The 23692-nt window shown below is 45.8% G+C and overlaps 1 protein-coding gene across 1 annotated transcript; it reads left to right on the forward strand.

Moving 5' to 3' along the window:
- The first annotated feature begins 8538 nt into the window (after window positions 1–8538).
- On the forward strand, window positions 8539–16468 carry CENPM (centromere protein M). Its single transcript, XM_024197718.3, has 6 exons — window positions 8539–8735; window positions 9518–9597; window positions 13131–13229; window positions 14417–14496; window positions 15011–15102; window positions 15568–16468. The coding sequence occupies exons 1-6, from the start codon at window positions 8679–8681 to the stop codon at window positions 15691–15693; spliced, it is 534 nt and encodes a 177-aa protein (XP_024053486.1). The 5' UTR covers window positions 8539–8678; the 3' UTR covers window positions 15694–16468.
- Window positions 16469–23692: the final 7224 nt, after the last annotated feature.

A 23692-nucleotide genomic window follows, 5' to 3' on the forward strand; every position in this document is an offset into this window, starting at 1 on the left:
ACCAGAAAGGAGTGAAGAGATAATTGTTTAATCAAGTAGCCAAAACACAGTGTCAAGGAATACAAGCTTTTATTTACCCTGGAATTCAAAACAGTAAACAAAGATTGCACAAGAAGATTGCTGAAGATATAACTCAAATTTTCCTCCAAATTCTGGGTTTACAGAGGCTGGAAACTGAAAAAGGACCATATAACAGTGGGGTTTATGTTCTAGGGCATTGTATTTTCCAATTCAAAATTCTGTAATTTCAGAAATGCAAATTGTTACCTATAAAGTGAATTTGATTAAGATAATAGTAAATATACAGTACATAACAGTTTACAGTAGATTATGGTGTAAGCCTAAATAGTATCAGGGGGTAGCTGTGTTAGTCTGTATCTACAAAAATAACAAGGAGTCTGGTGGCACCTTAAAGACTAACAGATTTATTTGGGCATAAGCTTTCGTGGGTAAAAACCTCACTTCTTCAGATGCATAGAGTGAAAGTTACAGATGCAGGCATTATATACTGACACATGGAGAGCAGGGAGTTACTTCGCAAGTGGAGAACCAGTGTTGACAGGGCCAATTCAATCAGGGTGGATGTAGTCCACTCCCAATAATAGATGAGGTGGTGTCAATTCCAGGAGAGGAAAAGCTGCTTCTGTAATGAGCCAGCCACTCCCAGTCCCTATTCAAGCCCAGATTAATAGTGTTAAATTTGCAAATGAATTTTAGTTCTGCTGTTTCTCTTTGAAGTCTGTTTCTGAAGTTTTTTTGTTCAATGATAGTGACTTTTAAATCTGTAATAGAATGACCAGGGAGATTGAAGTGTTCACTTACTGGCTTATGTATGTTACCATTCCTGATGTCCGATTTGTGTCCATTTATTCTTTTGCGGAGGGACTGTCCGGTTTGGCCAATGTACATGGCAGAGGGGCATTATTGGCACATGATGCCATATATAACATTAGTGGATGTGCAGGTGAATGAGCCCTTGATGGTGTGGCTGATGTGGTTGGGTCCTCTGATGGTGTCGCCAGAGTAGATATGGGGACAGAGTAGGCAACGAGGTTTGCTACAGGGATTGGTTCCTGGGTTGGTGTTTCTGTGGTGTGGTGTGTAGTTGCTGGTTGGGGGGTTGTCTGTAAGTGAGGACTGGCCTGCCTCCCAAGGTCTGTGAGAGTGAGGGATCATTTTCCAGGATAGGTTGTAGATCGTGGATAATGCGCTGGAGAGGTTTTAGCTGGGGGCTGTATGTGATGGCCAGTGGTGTTCTGTTATTGTCCTTGTTGGGCCTGTCCTGTAGTAGGTGATTTCTGGGTATCCGTCTTGCTCTGTCAATCTGTTTCCTCACTTCCCCAGGTGGGTATTGTAGTTTTACGAATGCTTGATAAAGATCTTGTAGGTGTTTGTCTCTGTCTGAGGGGTTGGAGCAAATTCGGTTGTATCTTAGGGCTTGGCTGTAGACAATGGATCGTGTGATGTGTCTTGGATGGAAGCTGGAGGCATGTAGGTACGTATAGTGGTCAGTAGGTTTCCGGTATAGGGTGGTGTTTATGTGACCATCACTTATTTGCACTGTAGTGTCCAGGAAGTGGATCTCTTGTGTGGACTGGTCCAGGCTGAGGTTGATGGTGGGGTGGAAATTGTTGAAGTCCAGGTGGAATTCTTCAAGGGCCTCCTTTCCGTGGGTCTATATGATGAAGATGTCATCAATGTAGCGCAAGTAGAGGAGGGGCACTAGGGGACGAGAGCTGAGGAAGAGTTGTTCTAAGTCAGCCATAAAAATGTTGGCATACTGTGGGGCCATGCGGGTACCCATAGCAGTGCCACTGACTTGAAGGTATAAGTTGTCCCCAAATCTGAAGTGGTTGTGGGTAAGGACAAAGTCACAAAGCTCAGCCACCAGGCGTGCTGTGGCCTCATCAGGGATACTGTTCCTGACAGCTTGTAGTCCATCCTCATGTGGAATATCGGTGTAAAGTGCTTCTACATCCATGGTGGCCAGGATGGTGTTTTCAGGAAGAAACCAATGCATTGTAGTTTCCTCAGGAAGTCGGTGGTGTCTCGAAGATAGCTGGGAGTGCTGGTAGCATAGGGTCTGAGGAGAGAGTCCAAATAGCCAGATAATCCTGCTGTAAGAGTGCCAATGCCTGAGATGATGGGGCGTCCAGGGTTTCCGGGTTTATGGATCTTGGGTAGCAGATAGAATACCCCTGGTCGGGGTTCTGGGGGTTTGTCCATGTAGATTTGTTCCCGTACTGTAGCTGGGAATTTCTTGAGCAGATGGTGTAATTTCTTTTGGTATTCCTCAGTGGGATCAGAGGATAGTGGCCTGTAGAATGTGGTCTTGGAGAGTTGCCTGGCAGCCTCCTGTTCATAATCCGACCTGTTCATTATGACTACAGCACCTCCTTTGTCAGCTCCTTTGATGATAATGTCAGAGTTGTTTCTGAGGCTGTGGATGGCATTGCGTTCTGTGCGGCTGAGGTTATGGGACAAGTGATGTTGTTTGTCCACAATTTCAGCCTGTGCACGTCTGCGGAAGCACTCTATGTAGAGGTCCAGTCTGTCATTTCGACCGTCAGGAGGAGTCCACGCAGAGGATTATTTGCATATGAATACAGTATCTTTCCAGAAAGAACTGTTGAAACAGCTGCATTTGATGCAGCTGAAGCCCTTACCTTTAACATAATTGAAAAGAGCTTTAATACTTAGTTGACCATTTTGGATCATTATCTCCTCACTAATCAAATTATAGAAGAAATAAACTGAAAGGGCATATTTTTGACCATATTAGGAAGAAAAACGAATGGAGTATGGACTGACTGAAGAGCACCACAAAAGCTAAATGAGACAAAAATTGGATTGACATTTTGAAGGGATATTATGTTCCCGGAGCAAATCTTAAAGCAGAGCATTACAAGACACACTTGAGAAACAGCTAGAAGGGGAAACATGCTCCAAGTCCCTGACAGATGTAAAGAAAGTGGCAGCAGGAACATATTGCTTTGAGCTATTCCTAGGTGAAGCACTGCATGGCAGTTCTTTTGTCATTCTTTGGTGGCCCTAAACTAAAAGAGTGCTTGTTCCAAGTAACCCATACAAGACTCTACACTAACCATGGTTGTGGAGAGAGGATACATTTTCATGTGACCAAACAAAGTGCACATCTGTTTGGCAGTAAGCAGTTCAAAACCCATATATTGTTAAACAAATTGTAATAATAGAAAACAAATTAGAACATTTTCAGGAGGTGTTTTTTTGGTTGTTTTTTTTTGGAAGCTCGAGTGCTACATGCTTCTTCAAAAGACTAGACTGTTGGAACTGCAGATCACTAGGACACATTGGTGAGAGTCTGCTGAGGATACTATGCAGCTTGTTATGAGAACTACTATGGATAAGACAGCACCAGACACTGATGAACTGTATCCTGTTTGACAGCATAGAAATGCTTTAACTCATTATTATGTGCTAAAATACTGATGAATAACCATGAAACAAAAAAGGATACCAGGGCTGCCATTTCTTTGATTTCCAGAAAAAACGGCCTGATTCACCACTGTGTTACTCCAGTTTTACACTGATGTAAGTCCATTGATTTCAGTGCAAAACCAGAGTGAGGCAGTAATGAATCAGGCCCTATATATTAATAAAGCATTTGGTATGGGGCCTTGGAACTCGTATGGGACTATAATACCAATTTACAAAGGAGGTCAATATCCTCATCCCCATTTTACGATGGGGAACCCAAGATACAGAGAGATGAAAGCCCAAGGTCACAATGTGCATTTAAAACTTATATAAAAAAAGATTGGAAGTTTGGGGTTGGTTACATCAAGGTAAAAGTAAGATACTCATCAAGGTAAACAGTACAGATCAGAGTATCTGCTATGTCCAACCTCTGCTGGGCACAGCAGAAATAGGGTTGTCAGGGAACTGGTTAAAGCTCCCTGATTCTCTGCCAAGCCAGGCTTTGGCCTGGGGGTTTCTCCAATCTGCACTAGCTGACTATGGTCCCCAAGGGACCTTCCAGGGACAACTGAGGATTGCTGGAGTTCATCATGCTATGGGTTCTGGGGACAGAGGCATAGGAGACACATTGGGGGACTCACACCCAGTTTCCACTCCCTTTGTGCCACCAAGAATCTGGCCCTATAATTTTTACTTCTGGTTTTAACAATGGAGTCGGTTCTGTCATTACTGGGATACAGCTGGATATGCCCCTTTGCCTCATTGGTCTAAGATAAATAAAATATCCAGTGTCCTGAAGAGGGCTATGTGGAAAATATGCTGATGTGTTTGCCCATAGGCTGGCTTTGGTAAAGATGAACTCATGCCATGCTAGAATGGTACCTCAGGCTTATGTTGAAAAACATGAAGAGAATGTGGTTAACCAAGATGTCCTATAACCTTTTCAATTTTCAGAATGAGTAGCATCTATTGGGTCTTCAGAAACAGGCTGGCACTGTCGGCACTTGCAGAGCTTATAAGGTAATAAGCAATGTGAACTAATATCCAGTTGCCCAAGTCCAGGATCTGCTAGCACAGGTTTGCAAAACTAGATGTGCCTCAAGTTTACAAGCAGGAGGAGCTCCAACAGGAGTCACAAAAATACTTGTGCTTAAATACCCAGTTTCAGCATACTTGATTTCCCCATGGAGAGACTAGCCCTCTGGATGTATATCAGCATATCTCAAATCAAATATTCCAGTGTTTTCGTGGTGTGATCTGCCTTCTGGATGCTCTTATAGTTTTAAACAAGGAAACTAATTAGAGAAATCTGGACTGTTATACACAAATCAATCCTCCTTGACCAGCTTTCCTCTTCTTAGTGAGCCTGTATTCCTAGCAGAACTGATTCCCTGTTGCATTGTCTCCTGTGCCATCATTGACACCTGTGCAGTGAATGTAAAATGCTACCATTCTGATTTGGGTGTGTTTAACATTTTCTTGACCCCACTGTAAATGATTACACCAGGTGCAAAGCAGTGGAGAATTAGTCCCAACATCTCCTCATACCCATGGAAATGGGCTCACTGTGAAGTGGTTGTTTTGGGGCACCATCCCTATCCCACCCAAAACAAAAGTAAAATAAATTTGCTTTTGTCTGAATTCTTTGTGCCATACATAACTGTTATTCAAGAAAGTTTGATTTACCTCTTCCTCCAGTGCCCCAGATTGCATAGCACATGTTTCAGTAAGAGGCTACAAAGCAGCAGCAGGATTAAAGGGAGAATGCCACTTCTGTGAATTATTTGGCAGTCATAGCAGAGGATCATGGAGCACTTTCTGAAGTGCCCTAATTAATGAGTGCAGGGGTAGCTAAGGAGGGTGAGCATCTTCACTTAAAACGTGGGGACAGGGCACAAATGAGCAAACAAGAAGAATGGAGACTGAATTCCTCTTACCCCATGAGAGGATAGAGTTGAGATCCAAGGGCAGTGGGAGTCTCTAAAGGGACAGCCCTAGACTGAATAAAAATGGAGATTGGGTGGGGAGCCTAGCAGTTACCAGATCTCTCCTCCTCTCACACAAAGATAGGAGGGTCTCATATCTAGAAGGTGGTGTGTTGAAGAAGTGCCCACCCACATGGTGCCAAGGTACTCAGATACCATGGCAATGAGCAGAGTAAAAATGCCTAGTATGGACAGTTAGATAACTGTGGAATCAAGATAAACTGTCTAATCAGTGCTGGAGCTCTCAAATTGAAAACCGATGTTTGAAATGCCTGCAGTGACAAGTGGATGAAGCCAGCGTGTCCCATACCGTGCAATGACCTCATCCCTAGCTACAGCTCTCTCTTTCAATATAGAGAGCAGGGGAGGGGAGGAGTGAGGAGAATCATTTCTCTTATTAACTTGGTGCTGCATCTTTTAGCACATTTTCATTTCTTCAGCAAATAAAAGAACCTTTGTCTTCTCACTCCAACCCCAACTAGCAGCCTCTGGTTATTTAATGCTTCTGTCTGCCTCGAACCTTTGGAACATGCCTGTCTTGGATTCCCTCCCAACTGAATCTGACAGGAACCATAAATATTCTCTGATCTCTTCTGCTTCACCTGTAATTCGCCTAGTGCTGGCAATGAGCTGAGCTGTCTGCCTTTGTCAGGATCAAAACAGGCATCCAAGCCATATGATGTCATACTATATTACCCACCACAACCACCCTGCCTCTCCTATGAGCACTCAGCAGAGGACAGGGAAAGGTATGGCCTGCAAGTCTGTCCACGCTGTCTTCGTTAGCCCATGACATCATCCTCAAGCCTTCTGAGCCTCTCCCTGCCCCCAAGCATACACAAATACTCCCTATTATGAGGGGTTATAGTTAAAGCTCAGGCAGTGACCCAAGCCCAGCATGAAACAAAGCTGCTAACTATATACAAGATTCAAGCTACCTCTGCATGGACCTGCAGGCAGTGCAGTCAAGCAACAATGGCTGCAGCAAGACAGACTGCAGTTTTATACCTTGGGATCAAGGAGGGTAACTGACTGCCTCTCCAAGGGCATTAGATTGTAAAGTGTCTCTTCAGATTATAATCTCATTACAAATTCTTTGTGATAACACAACCTTTATATATTGCTTTACATCTTCAAATTGTTCCGTAAACTAACTGATTCATATCAGTGATACTATAAGCAAAAGAGCAGGATGCCTGGGTGGTAAGTGAATGGGACAGCTCCAGGGGAAATCACGCAGGATGTGGTAGTAGGATTTAGCCCTTTTCCATCTTCTAAACTCTTCACAAACACGAATGAATGAATCCACTCAGCAGTCTTGGGAGGCAGGTAGGGACCATTAAACTGATGAAGAACTGAGGCACAGACAGGTTAAGTGACTTGCTGAAAGTCAGAGGGAATCCATGTGAGAGTGAAGATTACACCTAATGAGTTCCTGGCTCTCAATCCTCTCATCAGTCTATGCCTCTCTGCTGGTGCTGGCAAACAACTAGGATCACTTGTCTCTGGGTCAGTAGTCAGACAATGACTAAGCACTGTACTGAGGCTCTGTGCTGCAGATAGTGAGGAAGGGGACTGGAAAACATTCACTTCCCATCTCAATTGTTGATTAGTGTTGCTGTGTGCTGTTAAATAACTTTTGTATTTCATCCTAAAGGTAGATGCATTTTAATAGTGAGAAAATGACATAGTTTGCACGCAGCAGTGGTGTGTTATGTCAGTTTTAGTAAGGCATACAACAACTCACATGTTTAGGCGGTCCAAAATGGCATCCTCCATGTGGCATGACCTCACATATACTGTCACACCTGGGTTGAGATGACACTGTGCAGAGGATGCCATTTTGTTCTACAAATGCAGTGTGACGTTACATCCCCACAAATGCCATCCTTCATGAGGACTGGACGGTCATCCTGAGCGCTGTCAGCTGGACAACATACAGCCACTCAAGCATGCAGGCAAGGCAAGCCTTGTATAAAGACAGCATGCCACTGGTGTGTAACTCCTTCCCTTTCTTGCCTAAACCCCCAATCGTTTTTTTTTTTAATTCTTATTTCCCTCTAGGAGCATTAATCTGTGTTTGTTTTCCCTTCTGTAAAATAGAGCTAATACTCATCCTCCCAGCCCACCTCATAAGGTTGTTGTGGTTAGTTAATATCTGTATAAACACCAGGCATCTCTATTAAACTGCTTTGTAGTACTTGGATAGAAAGCACCTACAGAACTGCCAAGTATTATTTATTATTATGAACGTCCAAACTGAGTGACCATTATGTATGACTAATGCCAGTGGTGTCCCAATACCACATTAATTCAGAGATGGCAACTGGTGGCCATGGGGCTGCATCTGACCGGCCAGGTCATTTTATTTGGCCCATCACAGCCACACTCGGGGCAGGCGACCCAGTGGCACCAGGAAAGGCGCAGGGCACTGCGGGGGAACGCCTTGCCTGGCACAGGAGCCACTACTGTGGGGTGAGCTTGCTCTCCAGCCCCCCTCCGGGGCAGAACCTGACCCCAGCCTCTCGTGTCCCGACTCACCCCTGGGCTAATGAGCCAGGCTACTGGCATCAGGGGCGAGAAGCCCAGTGAGGCGGGGCCAGCAGCTTATATTGCCCCCCGCCGAAAACCCTGGGCCAGGGGACTGACAGGCCCTGACCAGAAGAGCCCTGCGCAGGCTCCAAAGCGGGTCTGTTGGTCCAACCTCCCCCGTCCCTCTAACGCGAAGCTGGGACCCAGGCGGCTCAGGCACGGGCCGGCGGCACAAACACACCAGGCACGTGCAGCCCGCCGCAAGCCGCACGCGCAGGAACACGGCCCCGGATCACCCCTAGCGAGACTGCGCTGCGCAAGCAGCACCAGGGGAGGGGGAGTGACGCGCGCGCCAGACAGTCACGCGCCGGGAGACCGAAGTAAGGTAACGGAAGCGAACTGCACACACACGCGCAGCGCGCGGGCCCTCACGCCGCACCAAGGAAGCGCGCACAGCACGCGGCGTGATTCTCCGGCAGGCGGGCGGGCGCGCGCACACACACACACAGCTGCGTATGCGCGTCGCTCAACCTCACACTTTTCCCCCTGGCCCCTCCCGCCCGTATAGGCGCACATGCGCAGTGGCGTGCAGTGATCTCGCTCCGCGTACGCTGCTTGCGTTGGGCGGTCCGGCGCGTGATGACGCAGCACGTGGTGGCGGTTTGAAATCCTGGCGCGGCAGAGGCCGCGCGGTACTTTGCAGGGATGTCGCTTGTGAGGCCCTTCGATAAACTCCCGACGCTCAACTCGGCTGCTATCTTGGTAGGTCTGTGAGGAATCCGTGTCCCGTCCCCTTCCCGGGGCGCCCGGGACCAACCTCCCCGTTACCGCCGCATCCGTCCAGTTAACCGTATGCTTCGGCCAATCGGCGCCTCCGGCGCCTTTGGCCGCGCCCTAGGTCCTGATTGGTGCTCTGACTTTAGTATGCAAACAAGTCGCCCTGCCTCCCCTGGGGCCTGTGCTGATAGGCGGGGAGGCTTGTTTGCCCCGCCCCTCAGGGCGACTGGGGGCAGGTCTCGTGCCCTCCCCTCTGGCTAAGCAGGGTCATGTCTGATCAGTACCTGCACAGCGGGCCCGGTTGGAGCAGGGGCTGGTGGGGTGACTGGGCCATGCGTGCTCTGTGGATGGCTACCTGAGCCCCAGCCTGACCGTGCGGGATGCGGCACTACCGAGGACACCTCCTCTGCTGGGCTACAACACTGACACCCTGGTTGCCTCTGTTCTCCTTAACCTGTGCTAGGTGTTCCCCTAGTGCCAGGGGCTTGAGAGTCCTGCACAGCTGGACACATGTGCTTGGGGACTGATGGACGCAGGCCCAAAATGTAGGGCCAGGTGGCTGCAACCTCTCCCCACAGATGTGCTGTTTGCTGTTAACCAGCTGCCCCATCCTGCCCCAGAGGTGGCTGCCTGTGTGTGAACTATCTTCCCTGAGCCTTGTAGTTCATAACGTGCCCTGGGACCTCTCAAGGTGAAGGGCACTAGCTAGTGACTTCCCCCCATCTTTTGGTTGCATCTCTTACAAGTCATTTTCCCTTCCTGAGCAGTTGGTGGGCACCGATGAAAGTCAGCAGCAGCAGCTAGCAGAGGCAATTCTTAAGGAGAAAAAAAACTTCAAGATAAATATGTAAGTGATGGAAAAGGGTGGAACAAAAATCTTCCCAATTCAATTCTGAAATTATTCTTTACCAAGGTTTATTTGTGTCCTTTTTTTTTTCTTTTTTCTTTTTTTCTAGACTCAGTCTCAAATTGAGATCTGGTCAGATAGGCTTGTGGAAGTAGTATTGGTTATGGCAGATTAAGTTAAAACTGAGGCACTGCAGGAAATGGATAGTGACTCAGTAGGGCTGCATCTGCGCATGTCAAATGCAGACCTGAAGCTCACTCACAGGTGCAATCTCCACGGTGGTAGCAATGGAATCAAGTGTAGTCCAAGGGCGTTCGCTTCAAGGATAGAATTTGCTTTTCTGAACCCCCAGAGCACAATATTGCATCGATGTGGTTGTGCAACTGCAAGTTACAACTTCTCCGTAGGATTTAGGTGTATGTACAAGAGACAAGTTGCATTTTCTTCAGGAAATAGCAGCCCACACCTGATTAGAGGGGGAGAATACTTAGCCCTTTGTGGAATGGTCTACCCTGAAGCTGGGGACATGCCTCCTGGTGTGGGCAGACAGACTTGCACTATCTCTGCTCAAGCTAACACACTAAAAATAGCTGTGAGGCAACGGCCACCTGGGTCTGAGCTTGGGTGCCTAACCCGAGCCACAACCTGTGCCGCGACAGCCCCGCTGCTATTTTTAGTGTGCTAGCACGAGTCTGTCTGCCCTCCCTGATACCAGCTGCAGTGTAGACATACCCCATATGTAGCCCAGGTGCTTGAAGATCAGTGCTGGGTGCAGTATAAGCATCTAAATAGATTTTTGATTTTTTTTTTTTTTGTCTGTGTGGGTCTTCCATCCAAAAATGGAAACTCTGAAATCAACAGGGGGAATCAGGCAGGTGTAGTGCCTCACACTACTTTAAACTGATTAGATTTCAAGTTTCCTTGTAAAATGTCCACTAGCTACAATTCTTGTCCTACACGCACCCTTTTGTTATGTTATTCCTCCTCACGTTATTGATTTGCATTTGGAATTTTACCTCCAGCTTAAATGATAACTTCTGTCTGGGAATTCCCTTTGTTGCTAATGTAATGACTTTGGCAATTATATCCACAAGAGGAAATGCATTAACTTGGATTTTTGGAAGAAGGGTATATTTCTCTCGCTGCTGCAGCACTAGTGATTCTAGAGCAGTATAATTGTCCACCAGAACTCTTGAGAAACTTCCAAAATCCATAACATTGTTTGGACCATTGAAGTCCATTGGCAAGTGTGTTGCCTGAACTATTGATTGTAGGTGAATTACATTACCGATTTAGTTTCCACGGTTAGCACTCTGGAATTTGGTAGGTTCTTGTCCCAAGGTTAGGCCAAGTATTATCAGAATTACTGTTCAGCTGGGAGCTCCAATGTGCACAGACAGCAATGACAACACTCACACTTAGGAAAAACCTTCTGTATTTGTAATAATTTTATTAACACAATCAGCAAAATCACAAATGCTCCAACCAAGCAAGGTAGGTAGATATAATACAGAATGAGTGGAGCATCCCTATACTTATACCATCCCTTGCAGAACAACCGGAAGTGTTAGGTATCGTCTTTCCCCCTCACTGTCATCACCATCATCAAAGGTCATCACCCTGGCATCTCCCCAGGCACACAGGCCAGGGTACAGCCAGGTTACATGGCATTCTTGTGGTCAGACATCTGCTGATGTCTCTAGCTTAAAATATCCCAAGCTGATATAAACTAGCATCTTGTGGTTACCTGTCAGCAGTTTAGTCATTACCACATTCTGTCTTGTGATATCTTATGATCTATGGTTGGTCTTTGTTAGCTACTTATGCTTAAAGTTTTTTGGGCCTTATGCCCTAATTAGTTTAGCTAAGCTATTGGCCTACAAGCATCAAGACCTGTAAGACCACTGCATTACTGCCTTAACTTTATACCTTTGCCTCACCTAGCAAATACCTATAAGCTGTAAGTGTTACAAAGGTACAAGATTTGCCAGATATCATCAGCTGTGCTGGGGACCTCCAAACCATTCTGATTGTAATTCAGCCATGGAGACCTTCCAAAATGTGCAGCTACACTTCTTAAACATGATAAAAGCCACTAGATGTGTCCCTGAACATTTTCCATAAATGTCATCTGAAGTTTTTAAGCCAAATTATTTTTGACAAATGGTGTTACAAACAAAAGTATTTTCCAGAGATAGTTTTCACCCCTGACTTTTAAACTCTCATATCTCAGAAATGACTTCCAATTTTTTTTCAAAATCTGGCCAAAAAGATTCTCCCTTAGCCACACCTAAAACACACTCTGTTGGAAGCCGAAAAGATCACTTTTTGAGCATTGCAGGGGTGGTTATCATTAGATATACCATAGAGAGCTGGTTAGAAGTTTTAACTGGGAAGTTGCTACACTCTCTCTGTGATACATAGATAAAAAAATACTGTATCTCCTAACTTACAGAGCCTCAAGGTACTTTACAGTAGGGATTCTCAAACTGGGGTTGGGACCTCTCATGGGGTCACAAGGTTCTTACATGGGGGGTTGCGAGCTGTCTGCCTCGACCCCAAACCCTGCTTTGCCCCCAGCATTTATAATGGTGTTAAATATATAAAAAAAGTGGTTTTAATTTATAAGGAGGGGTTGCACGCAGAGGCTTGCTATGTGAAAGGGGTCACCAGTACAAAAGTTTGAGAACCACTGATTTACAGGATAGTCATGTGCTACTGAAGTAGACTGTGATGTAGAATGCAAAGCACTATTTACTGACATTATCCTACACACATGCAGTGTTGCCAAGTAAGTACAGTGCTTCATTCAACTGTAGTTACATGAGAAATTTTAGGCCCCTAAAATGTAATTATTGTAATGGAAAGACAAACTGTATCATGCTGTTCTATTAGGTGTGCTATGTGTAAAATATCTTATTTAAACGAACCAAAGCCATAGCTGGCAGAGCATTAAAGGATCCTATGATGAACACATTTGGTGTATAGTTTGCTCAGAAGTAAACTCTGTAGCCAGTCCATATCTGGTACAAGACCATGACAGCTACTTGATTTGAAGTTGATCAAGGGGACCAGGGCTAACACCCTCCTTCTGACAACTAAAAAAGGAAAAATAAAAAACAACCCTGCTGTCACTAATGACTCTGGTCTACATCACATCTGAAAGATGGACCTCTAACAGCACACAGTTCCTGATACCTTGCTAGGGCTTTTATAGGGAAGAGTACAGTACGAATCCTTGGAGAAAGCTATTGTCATACGGGATGGCCTCATTAAGCAGCTTGGCGGTAACAAAGTTTATGCTACCAAATGTCAATTGTGGCTGTTAATGACTGTGAATAGGCTTATGGGGGACACCAGGAGTGCCATTTAACCAAGCAATGAGTTTCATCAACTGCTTATAGCCATTGAAATGCATGGCACTAAATCTACTCTTGCTAACCATTCTAGCTAAGTAAGTGGCCGGCGAAATGGATTCTGCTTGGCCACTCTATTCAGTTTGGGTAAACCTGCAAACTTATTTTGTCTTTCAGCCACGTGGCGACCTCCCTCCCTTTACCTGCTGAGAGAGATCATATCCGACCCCGGATTGATCTGATTGCCTTTATGATTAACATGCAAAGCAAACACAGGTAAATGCAGAAGGGGTTGGAACAGCGGAGGGAGAACTTGAGGAAGGAGTTAGTTGTCAGTTTAACCTGGGGTAAACTGATCCAGCAGCTGCATCATTGTGATGGTTAGAAGCCCACAGAGCCATTGGCTTTCAAACACTGGACTTGCTGTAGTGGAACAGATCAATAATTCCTCCAGCAGTTATCCTGCCTATGACAATGAATAAATAATGTGAAACCTGCTTTCCTTTAACACACCTAATTGTGCAGTGCTCTGCCATACCAAGGAGGGTGGAATTTCTTTCTGATCGCGCTAGTAATCTGCTTATGTAGAGTCAGGTGCATGAAATCTGAAAATTTACCATCTGTAAAATGGAAACAACATACAAGTTGGTGGTGGGTGTTACGGTGTTCTGATAGCTGGCCTACCCTAGGCAGTCTTAATTAACAGTCAGATCTGAGTCAATGGTGTGTGCAGGTACTCTTTATGATGGAATTGCTAAACCAGGTCCCTCTGGGATTGGAGCTCCATCAGTCAGCAGGACTAACATGATCTTTGATCTTTGTCTATCTTATCCCTTACCTCTCTCAGCTGTACCATGGCACCTCAGTGTTGATACAAAGAGAAATCCAATCCTGTTTGTATTTTTATAATGAGGATAAAACCTCATTGCTGGGAAAGGTAAGAGTGTTGCCAAAGCTGCTTCATTTGTGACCTTTGATTCTGGACTCAAACAGGTCTTCAAAAGTAACAGGTCACACTGGACAGCCATCCAGATGAAAGTCATTATAAAATACAAGGACTGGGATTTTCAAAGAAGACTAAAGGAGTTAGGTGCCCAGTGGGATTTGGATGCCTAACTTCCTTGGGCTCCTTAAAGATCTCCACCAAGATATTCATTCATTTGAACAGTATCCTCTTACTCTTGAGTTTTATTCTCCTTTCTGTCTATTTCATGGCTTCTCTAGCACCCATCATTAGTATCTAAGCACAAAGAGGAGAGACTTTGAAAGGCATAAATGGCAGCTACACCCAAGTCCTTCTGACTTTCTGTAGGAGGTGGATGTCCATCTGCTATTTGTGCCTTTGAAAGTCTCTCCTTTTGTGCTGCTCTGGCTTCCTGGTGTGCTGGTGATGGTACTAGCACTAGCCTAACCTCTGGTTTAACTGGATTGTATGATGTGTTTTTTCTTTCCTTTTCCATCAGTCTTAGGAATGTTGAAGCTTCACTATCACACATGGATGCCAACTTCTTCCTTGGGAAAGTGTGCTTCCTCATCACAGGTGGTATGTATGCTGAGTATCCACCTTTTTCTTTCTCCTCCTCCTTCCAGTGTTTCATCACTTCTTCTTCTACTCCTTAAAACACCTGGAATGGCTTCACCTTAAACAAAACAAGCCAACAGCTTGTCACAGAAGCTTTTCTTTAAATGTTGTTGAATCTCCTCTCTTTTCCCCAGCTCAGAACATGTTTCTGACCTCACTTGGTCCTTCCCTTCATTTCCTCCAATCAGGCGTCTCTTTTCTGCCCTTGCCCCCATGGATACGAATTGCAAGATTGATTTGTATAGAACTGCAAAGTGTCTTCCCATGGACCTTTCTTAATGGTAGTCTCAATGCCATTCTGTTTGACCTGCTCATTACTGCCTGAATGAGCTTTGCTATTATGAGGACTATGCTGTATGCTAGATTTGGATCATTTGTGGAGCTAAACATTCCTCAATGCTCTTCTCCACTGGGGATGGGCTGTGGAATATTGCAAAACTCTCCCTAATGCCTTCCTGTTTTCTCTCTGGTGAAGTTGGTAGGATGAATCACTGCAGCGTAGAGATGAATGCTGTCCGGAAACTGGGAAACCTCTACTGCAGCCCTGTCCTATTCTGTGAGCTGGATGTAAGGATGCTTAATTTTTGGGAGGGGTTAATCAACTGTTGCTGATTGAAGGGCTGGGGGAAGAGAGCTTGCATAATGGAAATGGCTTGCTGCTCCCTTGCACATAGTTGGTCATCCTGAATCTAGTGAATACCTCCCCTACCTTCCCTCACCAACCCTGTGGCTCTGCTGCCCCTTTTCACTCCTCCTTCCCTCTCCCCAATCTCATACCAGTGGGTTTGGGTCCACAGTACTTCTTCAAAGGGGCTTTCAATCTTTGTGACTCTGCCCCCTCCTTCCCACTGGTCCTAGACAAGTAGGTGAGCAGGTTTGGGAACCTCCATGTCTAGTTGATCTGGGTTCCACTTAACTTTGGTTCCTGCCTGCGCCTCAGCACCAACTAGATTTTCATTTCCGTCCCTTTATTTTTAAATAACTTGTGGGTTTTGGGTTGTTGTTGTTGTTTTTTTCTCCCTCTGCTTCCAGTCTGAAGGAATCAGAGTTGCCACAGCTCAGCGGCTGCTCCGGATGTTGCAGATCTGCGCTGGTCACATGCCGGGGGTTTCTGCCCTCTTCTTCAGTTCTTTGATGAAAAGCTCCATTGATGAGTAACCTTGATGTAAATCCATTGCCATTCTTCCTGTCCACACTCTGATGCTGTTTCAAACTGCAGAAATAGACGGAAATGGGAATTTTATTGAGACGCTTTTTCTGTTGATTTGTAATGAGGCCAGCTCATCCCATGCTGCTCCTTGCTTTTGTTACCTTTATAGGAAAGGCTTAGTTCCTGTTTGGTGGGTGGTGGCTGGAGCCGTACTAGTGAATCTCCTTTCACTCCTAGGTCCCAGTTTGAATTAACCCCGTTTGTTAGTGACCAAGAGCTGTGTAGCCTTCTGATTGCTGTATGGGAAGTGGGAGATGGCCATGTCCTTAGGTCAGTGTGTATCATAGCAGGTAGGTGTACTTCAGAGGCACAGCAGTCATGGAGAGAAGTATCAGAAGTCTGCAAGGCTGCTGCCGGCTCTCTGCCTAGTACCAATGGACTATTTCACCAGGGAGAAAATAGGAAAGCATTAGGAAGAGTTTTTGCCCTATTCAAATTGAAATAGGGCACTTCTCTCAAATGCAAAACATTCACTTACCCATAAAGCCCCTTAAAGGAAGGAAGCCAGTTTAGTAGCCACCCTACATACAGCAGTTGGCAGTAATGAACAAGCAGTTGGGGGATATGCAAAGAAAGATTGGCCTAGCCTTTCTAATCCCCAAATATCTAAGCAGAGAGGGAGGAGGGGCTTAAAGGAGACAGCCCAGCAATTTGGCGTTTTTTCTTTCTTTGAAAAAAATGGTCATCTTTTGTTATATAGCCCCAGCAAACTGCCTGGCAGGTAACAACTCTCTTTCTCCCTCACCCCCCCCACCCTACCCCCATCCACACCCACACACACACCTGACTAATGAGTCTGACGGTCACATTCAATGCTGTGCCACTGCAAGTCAAAAAGTCTCCACAGGACAGAGAGAATATCCGAGCATCAGAGGAGGTGGGGGAGTGTTGCTAGTCCAGGTGTGTGTATGGGGGCATGGATTTGCTCAGTGCAGTGGTGAAAGTGTGTCTATTACTCAGAAAAGTGCAGAAGTCACTCTTCAATGAGTTTTATTATTAGTTCTAAAAGTAAAGATCCACAGAATGGTTCCTCTCTAACAAAGTTTGATTTCAAGGGGCCTAACATTCAGAATTGCTGAGTGCCTCTGAAAGTCAGGCCCTTAATCTGCATTCCTCTAGCTTCCCTGGATCTTGTGCCATCTCTGCTCTTTCTTCATGGGTGGAAAGGTGTAATGTGGCTAACCTGGCTATAAACATGCTGCATAATGTGTTTTTACATTTGCCTATAAACATTTTACATTTGCCTACATGTGCCTATAAACCCCAAAGTCAGACTATACTTGTCAAGACATAAATAGCTGTAGTTGTATTGGGAATATACCATGAATCTGATACTATGTGCTGGAATATTAAGTTAATAAAATGTGTAATATCTAAAAACTAGTCCAGACCCCCTCTAGTCTTTGGTAACATTCACTTATACATAGTGTGGGTGTGCTGGGAAAACAGTAGGTATTTTTCATCAGTGGTGTAGCTACACTGGTGCTACCAACAGTGTAAACTGAGTGCGGGAGTTCTTACCACCGTGTTTAGCTGCTGTTGTATTAACTTGAGATCGGTTGCAATTACCACTTCAATCCACAAGATGGTGCTAAGACCTCGTCACTGGAATAAACCCCCTAATAAACATCTCAAGAGCCTTCCTGAACACATGGTCTAGACTCTTCCATACTGAATAGGAAATAAATCTTTTTCTAGAATAAAAAAACCTCTTAAAAGAAGTCCTTTAAGTTAAACCAGGGTGGGGGGTGATCCCTCACACTGAACTAATGAATATAGAGCCCCAGTCCCAAGTGCAATGCAGGTTCAATCACCTCTGGGTGTTGGCAGTCATCACAGAAAGAACTTAGGGAGGCGCAGAGCCTGAGCTAACACCCAGAGGGCATACAAATCCCATCTACAATTCTTTTGACACCGTGACAGTGGGGAGCTCGAACAAAAGAGCTAAAATGTTAAGCTGTGTTTCTGTGTCCAAAAGCAATGGCTGCAACTCATGGGAGGAAAAAGTGGAGTGGATTTTCATGCCCATATAGCAAGAATTCAAAGCCCACAGCAGCTCAATCAATGTGAACTATTTTCAGCTAGCGTTGTGGATCATGATTGCAGTAGCCAAGGCCTTGTCCCTATTGGCATTATTGTGGTGCCAAAAAGGAAATGAGGTTCTATTTCCTCCTGTATATTTTGAGCATGCTGTCTCAGCCCTGCTTTCCCTTTAGGGCTCGTGAAATAAACCAGCACACAGTTTGGAGGAGCCAGTAGTTTCAATGTGATCTTGAAGCACAGGTGCAAAGTCCAGTTTAGGTTCTTTTGTTCCCTTCACTAGCCATTGCAGGATGGTTCCTTATACTATATTCTCCTGACAGTTGTCCAGTCTACTTTTAAGTGACTCAGACAGTAGAAATCAGATGAGTCATTTAAGAACATAAGACTGGCTGTACTGGGTCAGACCAGTGGTCCATCTACCTCAGCATCCTGTCTCTGACCATGGCCAGTGCCCAATGCTTCAGAAGGAATGAATAGAATAGAGCAATTTCAAGTGATCCAGCCCCTGTTGTCCAGTCTCCACTTTTGGCAGTTGGACGCTTAGGGACACCTGAAGCATGACGTTATGTCCTGACCATTCTGGCGAAGAGCTATTGATGGACCTATCTTCCATGAACTTACCTAATTCTTTTCTGAACCCAGTTATATTTTTGACCTTCACAACATCCCATTACAGCACATTCCACAGGTTGACTGCATTGTGTGAAGTACTTACTTTTATTTGTTTTAAACCTGCTGCCTATTAATTTCATTGGTTCTTGTTATTTGAAGGGATAAATAACACTTTTTCTACACCATTCATGATTTTTTTAGATTTCTATCATATTCCCCCTTCATCATTTTTTTTTAAAGATGAACAGTCCCAGTCTTTAATATGTCCTTGTATAGAAGCTGTTCCATATCCCTAATCATTTTTATTGTCCCTTTCTGTACCTTTTCCAATTCTAAAATACCTTTTTTTGTGATGAGGGGATCAGAACTGCTATTCAAAGTGTAGGCATACCATGAATTTATATAGTGGCATTATATTTTCTGTCTTGCCTATCCCTCTCCTAATGTTGTTAGCTTTTTTGACTGCTGCCGCTGCTCATTGAGCAAATGTTTTCAGAGAACTATCCATGATGACTACAAGATCTTTCTTGAGTGCTGGCATCTTATTTAGACCCCATCATTTTATATGTATAGTTGGGATTATTTTTTCCCAACAAGCATGACTTTGCACATATCACTTTCACTTTCTTGGGAGTTAAGGTTAAGATTCTGTCACTGGTATTTTTAGTAAAAGTCAGGGACAGGTCATGGGCAATAAACAAAAATTCCCGGAAGTCCATGACCAGTCCCTGACTTTTACTAAAAATACGTGTGTGTGTGTGGGGGGGGGGGGGAAACTAACACTGGGAGTGTGGCTGTGTGGGGCTGTTCGATGCCCCTGCTCTGGCTGTTGCGGAAGTCATGGAGGTCCCAGAAAGTCACAGAATCCGTGACCTCTGTGAGAGAATCGTACCCTTAATGATAGTCTACAATTTTTACTCTGGGATGAAAGTCCTCACTGTGCTCTTCACTATCACCCACTTGTACAACTGTTACCAATTCTTACCTTTTTACCCTCAGACTCCAATCTGTGTACCCCAACATGTTTTTAGTACAGTATATCCTCCCTCACCACAGCCCTTGAAGAGACAAAATGCTGAAACCCATTTGTCCTACTCTCCTCTGAGACTTTTTACAGGTGGTTGAATCTCTACTGCTTCAAGATGAAATCTAGTTCCTTCAAGAGCAGCTGTTCTTTTCCCCCCCTTTCCCATGGCAAATATTTCTCTGATGGTTAGAAAGGATGTCCTCCTTTTACCTATAGCCCTGATCAACTGATCTTTCTGTAATATAACTGGCAGGGTAACTGGAGCATGCCTGAGAATGCGACGCTGTCTCTCAGGTCCATTACATTTTACAAATAGAAGTTCTTGGGACTCATCTAAAGCGACAACCACAACTATGTAAAGACCTCTGGGAACTGCTGGCTGTTTATTTAGACAGGAGACAGCAAGGTCTGTCATGGAGCAGGGCCATACAGCCAAAAATATCTTGATCTAGACTCAAAGCACAGCTTTAATACTTACTAGAGATGGGTTATGGAGGTGGCATGCACATCTAGATGAGGTTTATGGAAGAGTTGGAGGCTGAACTAGGACTACATTTAGGCTCCACCATGTTGAACTCTCATGAGAGATTTGGCCAAAATTGTAGAAATCTAGTGAAAATCAATTTTTTGTGTAATGTGCCACTATCCTGCCCTTCATCTCTCCGTGCCTCCTTCCCCTGTTTCCCTCAGATGCTGTGAGGATGAATCTACTAATGTCTAAGGTTTGATCTACACTCAGAAGTTCTGCTAGTATACCTTGGTTGGTTGGAGTATGATTTTTTTTAAAACCAACTTAGTTATGCCATCAAAACCCTCCTAGTGTAGACACAGTTATATCAATATACAAGTGCTTATACTGGTGGTTATGCCAGTCAAACTAGTATTGGCGCCACTAGTATAAGCAGTTCTAAACCAGACCCAGAAAACAGGCCATTCCTGGGTTTGGAATTGACTTGGAACCAGAATCATAGAGATGGGTTCAGATCTGGGGACTTAAATGTGGACCCTTTGCAATTTGGTGTGGGGTTGGGGAACAGTGTGTGAGTTCAGATTCCTGTTTAAGGAGATCTCCAATATTTATCTTTTGAAGCCTACTAAGGGTAGTTACCAAATAATCTAACTGTCCAAGTAGTGTAGCTAGAGGGTGCTCACTAGGTAAAATCAGTGCAGGGGCTACACTAGATGATGGATGTTGTTGTGATGCTTGTGAGTGAAGCTTTGGTAGCTGCTCTCCCGAGTGTTGCAATCAGTGGTGACGCTAGTGAGATGGTAGGCGCTGGCGGGGCACTTTCTGTGGAGTCGATGCTGAACTGATGGCACTGTATGGTGTTAGAGGCCACTGAATAGCTTCAGGTCTCCACTGCCAGAAGAGACACAAACCAAAGGTCCCAATGCTGATTAGAGAAAAGGAAAATACTTGTTTTCCTTTTGTCTGGTTTCATTTTTGATTTTGTACGAACAGGGGGCTTAGTCCCAGCCAAATTCCAGCTGTGCTGTTTACGGTCTGTTGGCCTAATTCCCCCTTCAGTTTCCACTGCGTGCCCTATTCCCTTCCTAGCCTAAGCTGTTGAACAGCTGCCACTCTACAGCCTGCAACTAGCTGTCCATTGGTGGGAGGGATGAGTCGTGGGCAAGAGAAAGCAATGGCTGGTGTGGCACAGCACTGGACGGCGGGAGGGCTGGGGTCTTTTTCTGACTCGGCTGTTGACTTCCTGCGTGGCCTAGGGCATGTCTCTGAAAGTCTCCGTGCCTCACTCTCCCCATCTGTAAAACAGGGGTCACATCTCTGTGAATTACCGGAGTGTTAAGAGAATGAATGAACATTTGTAAAGGGCTTTGAGCCCCTCAGATGAAGCGTGGGATAGAAGTGAAAAGTAGAGTTGGCTGGAAAAATTCAGAGAAAACCCTTTTTGTCGGGATTTACTGATGCAATTAAATTGAAACCTCTTCCTGCGCGTACGTCTATGCTTATGGCAGCATGCAGAGTACAGACACTGCAGGCCCAGCTAGTATGTGCATGCAGTAGATTTTGCTTATTAGCAACCCCTCTGTTGCAAACCAATAACTTCTATTATCCAGCGGTTGCTAACAAGAAGTTTGCAAAGCAGCAGCCATGGTAGGAACCATTGGGATGTGCCTTCCCTGGCTGCAGCCCTGCAAACCTGCCTGCTGGTGGAGCTTGTCTCCCAAAAAATCTTGCTAAGAAGCAGCATACCATTGCCAATCTCTGAATCCTGTTAACATTAAAGTCAGTGGGGTGGGACTGGTTCCCAGCAACAAGTTGCTATTAACCAAAAGTTAATATCTGGGTTGCTATTAAGTAGAATCTACTGTAAATAGCAGGGTAGAGAGGCATGGCTTAGGTGAGTAGAGCGCCCTACACCAGCGATTCTCAAGCTGGGGCCCGCAGAGACTGCGCTGCGAAATATTACCAAAATGTATTTTAAAAAAATGTCACTGCACGTCTGCATTGAAACCTCTGGACCCCTCGGCCCCCTGGCAGACTCCGAGCCCCGGTAGCTGTGAGCGATGCCCCTGCCTGGGCTGTCAGCTCGGCGCTGGGTCCAGGCCGCGGAGGCTTCGGGGAGGGGGGGAGTCGGTAAGTTCTTGGACTGCACGTCACTTCCCCCTGGGGCACAGGCTCCCTCCCCACCGGGGAGCTCCCAGCCCGGCAAGTCCTACTACACTCACAGCTCGGGAAAGAAGCAGCCCCAGCAGCAGAGGGAGCCTCATCATGGAGCCAGGCAGGCACGGAAGGTCCCTCTGGTCCAAGCTGGTCCCCATGTTCCTCCGGGTGCTCACATGCTCCTCTCAGGGCTTGGCTACCACAGCACCTCCCTGCCCTGCTGGGCAGCCATGTCTTGGCTCCGAACTGTCGAGTGCTGAGTGGGGACTGGGCAGCCTCCTGCGCTCCGCAGGCTCTGTGCATCCCACTCCTCCCAGACATGTTTATATGATGTACACATACTTTTGTCAATCTGTTTCTCGGGGGGGGGGAAGGGGGTGTCCATGATTAACATTGCATTTGAAAAGGGGTCAGTCAACAACAAAAAGTTTGCAAATCTCTGCCTTACACAACTGAACCCCCAGGGTATACCCCCCACATGCCTCTCTCCATGCCCAAGCAGTGCCTTCCATTTCTACACTGCCATTTTCAGCAGTGTAGTTTCCCGCTGCCGGAACCTTTCCCTGCTGCACTGAAAGGCTCTGGCAGCTCCCTGCTGCTTTTCCCCTGCCAAAGCCTTTCACCCCTGCACATAGCTATGCACCACGGTGACAAGTGTGCCCGCAGCCTGCCTTGCACTGCGGCATGTTGCTGCATGTGTAGTGCCTGTGCTGTACGTGCAGACGTAGCCTGAGACAGAGCGATCTCACAGAAGTTCTGACAGACCCTAGGCAGGTGTCTGATCAAAACCTGCCTGGTTTTCTGCCAGCTCGCCTGGCAGACTGATAGAGCCCTTGTGTGATAGCCCCATCATGCAGACAGCCTTGGAGCCAGGGCTTCACTCCCCCGGCAGAGAATTTTGAAATGTCTGGGTTTTATCCTGAAATGGAATGAAACCAACTTTCAGGACTCCTTCTCTGCCCAGCTCTCGGGCAAACCTCTATACGTATTTCTCTTTGTTAAATATTTATATTGCTTTAGTGCCTAGATCAGGGGTTCTCAAACTGAGGGTTGGGACCCCTCAGGGGGTCACGAGGTTATTACATGGGGAGTCGCGAGCTGTCAACCTCCACCCCAAACCCTGCATTGCCTCCAGCATTTATAATGGTGTTAAATATATAAAAAAGTGTTTTTAATGTATAAGGGGGGGTCGCACTCAGAGGCTTGCTGTGTGAAAGGGGTCACCAGTAAAAAAGTCTGAGAACCCCTGGCCTAGATGCTAACCAGGATTGGTGCAGGGGGTGCTGCAGCACCCCCAGGTTTTATGTGAGGCTCCGCTCCCAGACCCACATGTAGGGTCACGGGTAAGGGGGCTGGCTTTCAGCAGCCCCACTATTAAAAGTGTTCCGGCACCTCTGGGAATAGAATCCAGGCTTCCTGACTCCCAGTGCAGTACCGTCTACTATGCCATATTGCTTCCCCTATTACAGGCCCTGAAATCCACTGGAGTCCTTCTGGAGGAAGGAGGAGCTGTAGGTACTATTCTGTTCTCCAGTACTGTCTAACTAGAGGGCTAAGGCGGGGGCTCCTTCCTGTACAGAACATCACTCATTGTAATGGTATGATAGTAATTGACAGCTGTGAAAGCCACTGCCCTCCC

This window comes from Terrapene carolina, unplaced genomic scaffold, assembly GCF_002925995.2.
Source record: "Terrapene carolina triunguis isolate 2854851 unplaced genomic scaffold, T_m_triunguis-2.0 Scaffold247, whole genome shotgun sequence".
Taxonomy (NCBI): domain Eukaryota; kingdom Metazoa; phylum Chordata; order Testudines; family Emydidae; genus Terrapene; species Terrapene triunguis.